General features: G+C 46.5%; 1 protein-coding gene across 3 annotated transcripts in view; it reads left to right on the top strand.

The window, feature by feature from the left end:
- The first annotated feature begins 444 nt into the window (after window positions 1–444).
- kcnc3a (potassium voltage-gated channel, Shaw-related subfamily, member 3a) overlaps window positions 445–7,312 on the top strand; it is a 41,882-nt gene continuing 35,014 nt past the window's right edge. For all 3 annotated transcript variants that reach the window (XM_076266831.1, XM_076266830.1, XM_076266832.1), the window contains exon 1: window positions 445–1,071. In XM_076266831.1, the coding sequence (XP_076122946.1) occupies window positions 445–1,071 (627 nt within the window). The remainder of the gene's footprint in view (window positions 1,072–7,312) is intronic.

Below are 7,312 nucleotides of genomic sequence, written 5' to 3'. Positions count from 1 at the left end.
GCATGATATACTCCCATATCTCATATGATTCGGTGAGATGTTCATAGGCTTCTTTCCCTGCACTAAACAGTCTTTGTAGTATGTGGTCTCCAAAGGAATTGCCTGGCTACATGGTAGGACATGGCTTGGTTTCTGATGCGACTTTGAATCCAACTTTTAGCTCTTTTCAATGTAAAGAAATGACACAAAGCTCTTCTTGTCTCAGTGAAACTATGGCCTATGGTCTTCACCTGGTCATGGACCAGCTGTAGAATAGAAGTGTGCCCTCAGGCTTTAAAAAAACTTTGAACCAGCTCCTAAATCTCTCCTTCTCTCCCCTCCCTCCCCACCTCTTCACCACCCCTTTTCTCTCTCTCTCTCTCTCTCTTTCTCTCTCTCTCCGCAGACTCCTCCTCCCCCCTCCTCCCTCCGTTCTCTCTCCTCTTTTCCCTCCCCCCTTCCCCTATGCTCAGTTCGGTGTGTGTCTCCTCTTTCAAAGGGCGCAAGGGTGGGAACAAGTCGGCTAACAAAGCATGTTCCAGCGCAGACATGACTTGTCCGTCATCAGACAGCGAGAAAATCGTGATAAACTGCGGTGGAATTCGACACGAGACGTACCGCAGCACGCTCAAGACACTGCCCGGTACCCGCTTGTCCTGGCTAACGGAACCAGACGCGTATAGCAATTTCGACTACGACCCCAAAACTGACGAATTCTTCTTCGACCGTCACCCCGCCACTTTTTCTTTCATTCTGAACTATTACCGCACAGGGAAGTTGCACTGTCCCAATGATGTGTGCGGTCCGCTCTTTGAGGAGGAGCTCGCTTTTTGGGGCATCGATGAGACGGACGTGGAGGCATGCTGCTGGATGAACTACCGCCAACACAGGGATGCCGAGGAGGCACTGGACAGTTTTGAAACCCCCGAGCCAGAGGAACCTGAAATCGACCCAGCGCTCACGGGGGGCGCTGACGGGGACCTGAAGCGTTTGTGCCTGCAGGAAGACGGCCGCAAGCCCAGCTGGTGGAGCGTGTGGCAGCCCTATATTTGGAACCTCTTCGAGGATCCGTACTCTTCCAAAAATGCCCGGGTGAGTCAGAGAATGTGTCCAATTACTTTTCCTTCTTTGTCTTTGAAGATATAGAAGAACTTTGTCAAGACATATGGAAAGAGCTATGATGACATCCATGACTGTTAGCTCTGCCTTGTAATGTAAGGTTTGATGGTTGTTTGATGGTTAAGAGTTCTGCTTAAACGCCATAAGAATGTTGAAAAAGAATGTGTTTTTTTATGTTGAGATGCTTAAAAAAAACGACTGGACTCCGCAAACTCTTTATGTGCGTTATTTGCTTGCAAACTCTGCATTCCAGGTTGGTGCATACACTGGTCCCGCCCCCTCTCCTTGTCAACACACTTCGTAAGAAATGCTCGTCTTTTTCTGTCGTTCTGGTGCGGGTTTAGACTGTGGACTTTTCGTCGTTTTATCTCTATTAGCTCATTATCTGTGGTCGCTGCTGCTCCGTTCACCTGTCAGTGACCAGCGGGTCCAGCTGCTCGCACGGTCCCTCGCACGTTATTCTCCGTCATCTAGTTTCTGCCAGTGCGGCCACCTCTGCACCACTTTTAAAGCAGCCTTTGATGTGTCACTATAGGCGGAATAAGTATGACTCTCCCTCTAAGTTACTATTTGCATCATTATTAACACATCACTCAACAATGCGAAATATCCGTCTGACTACACCTATAATTGAATAAACACGTTCATGGATGATTGCAGTGTTGTCGGCGTTTCGATGACATGTTGTCTAGAACATAGCAATCGCAACTTTATCTTCTCTATCTTCCTAAAGACGTGCGCGTGTGCGCGTGCGTATCGCCTGTAGCAGAAGTTCATTTTCTTGCGCATCTCGCAACTAATTATTATTTTAAAACCATGCGTTATCGCAGCTACACTAAACGTATCACTCTTGTGTAACGTGCCTAGGGCTTCTAGGGACTAAATAATGATGTTCTGTTTTGCAAACAGTTGTGTTCCTTATTATGGAATAATATAACGGGCAGTGTAGAATAGGCATATAGCGGCCCAATGCTTGGTGTCACCTCCGACTGCATCAATAAATGTTATCATGGATGCAATGCTAGCAATTAGGCTGAATACCTGCGTGCATGTTGGTGTCACCTTTTGCGGAGTCGGCTCCAAGTCTGAATTTTCAGATTAGTAATTCTGTATATCTCCAGGCGCAGGCTAATCTCTAAAATCTCAGAACAGCATGAAAAGCGCACTCACACGAATGCCACTAGACCATTTATGGCTTTGGGACAGGGATTTATAAGGCTAATATCTTCTGTCCAGTCACGTCCAGTCAGTTACTTGGAAGACCCTGTATCTACTGCCAGATGTGGCCTGTGAATCATCAAGTTTAACACAACCTGCTTACCCTCCTCCATCCCAATTCCCTGCAGTTGGTGATATTTCTGAATTTCTAACATAAATTACCTAGGAGCTTAGTTCAGCGTCCAGACCTTCAGTATTTTGACAACATCCACTTAACGAGACAAAGAAAAACTCAGCTATGACCCAGGTGGTTGTGCGCAACCGATTTTTGTTGACTCGGCCTAGGTAACTCATTGACCGGTTTGCGAGTAGCCTAAGTCATGTTTTGTAGTGTTTTCAGAGAACGATAGACCACGTAACAACAATTCGTTCTCTATTATCTACTGAGCTGTGCCATGGTGTGTGTGTGTTTGAGAATTATTTTGTCACTCAGTCTAGCTCCACATTAAGAATTCCAAGCCAAAGGGTTTGCCCTTAGCAGAATCGTCGCAGCTATTGCCGACAGTTGTTTTAAGCGTCATTCACATCAAGATAACCACTCTGAAAGCCACCGTAGACTGAAACAAATGACAAGACTGAAGGTTTTATGGACACGTTTTGCTCCCACACTTTCACGCTATGTGCTTTGAATCAATCGCGGACTTCCTCTGACATGCGGCAGCCCAATGGCTTTACTGTAATGCTGTGCTTTTGGTCAGCTGTCAGTGTGTGCCCTCAAAGTCCTCTAACACCCCGTTTTCTAGTACAACTGAGGCAGGGAGGCGGAGAGGTAATCCACTCTCGCAGGCACTATGTCTCTTTCTTGCGTACTGCTATAGCGTAACACTGCGGTGCTCGAGACTAGCTGACTGCGCTTGGATTTCTGCTGCAGCACAGGACAGGCAGTCCGCTGTAATAGAGAAGGGGGATGGGATATCCGTATCCGTTATAACCCCCTGATCTTGATAATCGGTATAGATATTCATTCACTCATTCATCTGTTAACCTTGATTTGTTCGCTTTGCAGATAGAGATACAGTACAGCTCCTCCACTAACTCACACATACCAGTGCACCACTTGCAGCCTGTGTGTTTCAATCGGAGAGGTGACTTAATTCCGCAGAACCATCGAACCAGCTCACTACCGGCTGTACACCGGCCTCTAGCGACCATCAGGTTCTCTTATCACTTAGCTTATCATAACTTATTAGCGCTGTTTTTACATGAAATATACAATTATAGCTTAACTGCTTGGCATTACATGGTTTATGTGAGACAAGTCCACTGTCCCAGACTGTATAGGACTGTACATTCCTCTTTACAGTCTGTTGAGGTCAAAAGTGTACAGTGCTATAAATAGGTTGGAAGTTAGCTAGAGCACTGCTGTCCACTACATAGTAGTTTATCAAAAGATCGCCTGTTTCATTAATTTTCCTGACCATAGTGTTCCTCTTTTCAAGAAACGCGGGCTGTTTTGAACACATATGATCATGAACATGGTTGACACTATACTCGGTATTCCAGGATGCCGTGATTATTCAGGGCACCAGGGCAACATCATTGTGGACTGGTCTGCCTTTCTTCCTCAACACTGCTGTGTGCTATTGAAGCCCAGCAACAACCCAAGGCAAAATAGTCGTTCACGTGCAAAATCTCATTCGCCAAGGATGAGCAAGTGCTAAATGAGCTCAAGAAACACGATAAGAATTCACCTTGCCAACAATCAACAGCCTGAATTTAATACACCCGTGATGCAGCAGCCCACTGTGCAACACGTTTTCATGCCAATAATCATTTGAATGTATTGGCATCCACGTTGAAGAGACCGTAGCTGTTGAATCATCTCTCTTGTTTCACGGTTCATCTCTGTGTGGATTTCATTCAGTAGAAACTTCAGCAGTTGTCGCGCTTGTATTGTGTGACGTCACCAGCGCACAGTCGCTGTCCAAGTGCTGAATTTCCCTTCGGCCTTAGTGAAACGATAGCCTACCAGTCAGTATTAAACTCAAGGTGCAGGTCATGTGCGACTAAAACCGTGTTTTTATTATCTCTTTATATTCAAAAACATACTTTGTCCAACAGTGCGGTGGATCAGTCTTTAACGATTAAACGAAAGTTAGTGGTTAGTGAGGCGAGTTTCAAAAGGAGGTAGTCATGGCTCATGTTTTCTAGTCAATGTGCAATTGTATTTCTAATGGATTTGCTATGACACTGGCAAACTCAGGGCTCAACACATTAACACCATCAGCTGCAGTGGAAAGATATGAATCATCCGTGGTTTCCTAGGGAAATCCCGTCTCTTACGGCATTGTCTTCTGCCTGACGTTAGTAAACAGTTTTGACAGAAAAAAGAGGATGCTTGTGCTGAAAATATCATCGCGCGTAGGAACTCACACCACACTGCACTGCCCCTTCTTCAAAAGTATGTCACTATCAACGAGGTATTGCTGGTGAGGGACCTCACCTAGCGCGCTACAGAATTTGATTTATTTATTGCAAACATTTGAAACGCGTCCTCGAGGGAAACATTGACCAGCCAGTATCGGTTTTCCCGTGGATGCGTCGCTGTGTACGAGCAAATGCGGTTTGTAATTCTTTAATGCACCACATTTCACACGCGGTTAGAGTTGAGGATCAGATTTCGTGTAATGCTCGATATTTCAATTCGATCAATGCCCATTGCCTACGCACTTTACTTTCCCCCACACACACCCCAGGGGCTTCCTTGTAAGTCATTTTTCAGTCACCTTTGCACACGCCACTCTGTCCTTTTTTCCTTGTCATCCCTGACGTTTCGTTTATTTAACAGAAAAAGATGTGCTGAATCCATTTTATCCTACCACATGCATTCCGCATGTCTACACATCTCTGTGCGCGTGGACACGAGCAGCCCCCCTCTACGGATACCGGCGTCTTTGAATGACAGATTCCATCACCGAGGGCTATAGTTTTGCGCTGATATGGCTTTTCGCGGTCTTGCCTTAGAATAAGCAGAGCCCTGCACTGTTTAAGCATTGCACACTGCGGTGGCTGAGTGGCCCACGTTAGGGAGAGTCCCAACGTGCGAACACAGCAAGAGACTTTTTCAGTGCCCGCATCCTCCTCGGGCCCCGCCAAGGTATGTGCAGTAGTGCGCGCTGACTTCTTTTTCCCACGCATCAAAAATAAATGTCCACCAATCAGCTTTTGAGCCGCACACGCCCCTAAATGTCCTTTCAATGCTAATGCAGTGTATCTGCTGCCTCTGCAAGCTCACATCCATCAAGCCTAAGGGACAGTGAGGTCTCGGGTTCCACCCTATAGACCTGGAATGACCGTCGCAGTGTGCAGTTCTGCTGGATGGGCTCCAGAGAAGGGGTTCACACCACTATGGCTAACATTTGTCAACTCAACAACCCCTAGCACCTCCCCAAATGCTGTCATTCTCTCTCTCTCTCTCTCTCTCTCTCTCTCTCTCTCTCTTTATCTCTCTCTCTCTCTCTCTGTATCTCTTGCTTGCTCACTCACTCACTCTGTTTAATGGTGGTGTATAGTAAACCACATGCATACGCATTACGCACACTCATCCACAAACACCACATACACATATCTTAGTTCTATTTGGACAAGTAAGATAAGTATCCTGACAAAATCCACATATAGCTCAAAAGGAGTGTCCAACAGCAGCAGAAGTTTAATTCTATACTATGCACATTAGGGGTAAAGGTGACATCTGCGTTTACACACACACACACACACACACACACACACACACACACAGTGTCACACAAGGACAGAGGACCCCAGTGCCCTTCTGATCTACCACTGTGTTTTTTTGTGAGGCTGATTGTTTCACAAAATACTCTGATGCCCCTAAGCAAGCAGCGGTCAAAATGTACCAGCGGGCTAAAAACAGATAAGAACAGCTGGACATACACATTCACACACGCACGCGCTGACACACACACACGCACACACATGGATACACATGCACGTACATGTACATGCACACACACACACACACACACACACACACACATACACACACACACACACGGATACACATGCACATGCATGCATACACACACACACACACACACACACACACACACACACACACACACTCTTATACACATTGTATACGTGGTCCTTAGGGATGTATCTGGAGAGAGAGAGAGAGAGAGAGAGAGAGAGAGAGAGAGCAGTCCTATTGAAAGTAAAAGTAATGTAAATGTAAATGTAATTGCATCTGTTTAGTGAAAGGTGTTTGGGTGTCAGTCAGAAGTTCTATTACAAATCTATTTATTTTGCTTCTCATTTCCAGCTAATGTTTTCCTTCTCACCTTGCTCCTCTCTCCCCAGTGTCACCCGTCTCAGTTGCACCCCTCTCCTCTCTCCTTCTCCCTTCCCTCCTCTGCTCTGCTCCTCTCTCCTTCTCCCTCCTCTCCTCATCTCCTCCTCTCCTCTCACCTCACCTCACCACCCCCACCCTCCTCCTTTTTAGCCACACTCCCACAAGACTTCATGTTTTGCGCAGGGCAGGGGTAACTGATCCAAGAGAGAAGGAAGGAAAGAGATGGAAGAGAAAGAGGGGGGCTACTGAGGATAGAGGAGAAAAAGAAGTGAAAGAGCTCATCCATCTTTTTCATTTCCCTGTCTCTCTGTCACACTCACATTTACATTGTAAAACGGTCTGCCCGTCACTGAGCCTAATAACAGTTCCCGGCAAAAGGTGGATATGCCTGCTGTATACCTTTAAGATGACACGCAGCCGCTCCTTGGTGTGTGTGTGTGTGTGTGTGTGTGTGCATGTGTGTGCGTGTGTGTGTGCGTGCGTGCATGTGTGAGTGTGTGTGTGTGTGTCAGTGTGTGTGTGTGTGTGTGTGTGTGTGTGTGTGTGTGTGTGTGTGTGTGTGTGTGTGTGTGGAGAAAAGCATGAGAGTGGGACTCATGAAATGATGATGACTGTAATACTGCAGCATGCTGGATGGGGAGGGGGGTTGAGAGGAGAGAGAGGAAGAGGGAGGAAGCGAGAGAC

This window comes from Alosa pseudoharengus, unplaced genomic scaffold (genome assembly GCF_046254945.1).
Source record: "Alosa pseudoharengus isolate Yale_2024_CS ecotype anadromous, Long Island Sound unplaced genomic scaffold, YU_APseudo_1.1 YU_APseudo_1.1_scf_4, whole genome shotgun sequence".
In the NCBI taxonomy this organism is placed as follows: Eukaryota; Metazoa; Chordata; class Actinopteri; order Clupeiformes; family Clupeidae; genus Alosa; species Alosa pseudoharengus.
The sequence above is the reverse complement of the archived record's forward strand: the minus strand, read 5'-3'. Positions and strand labels throughout refer to the sequence as shown.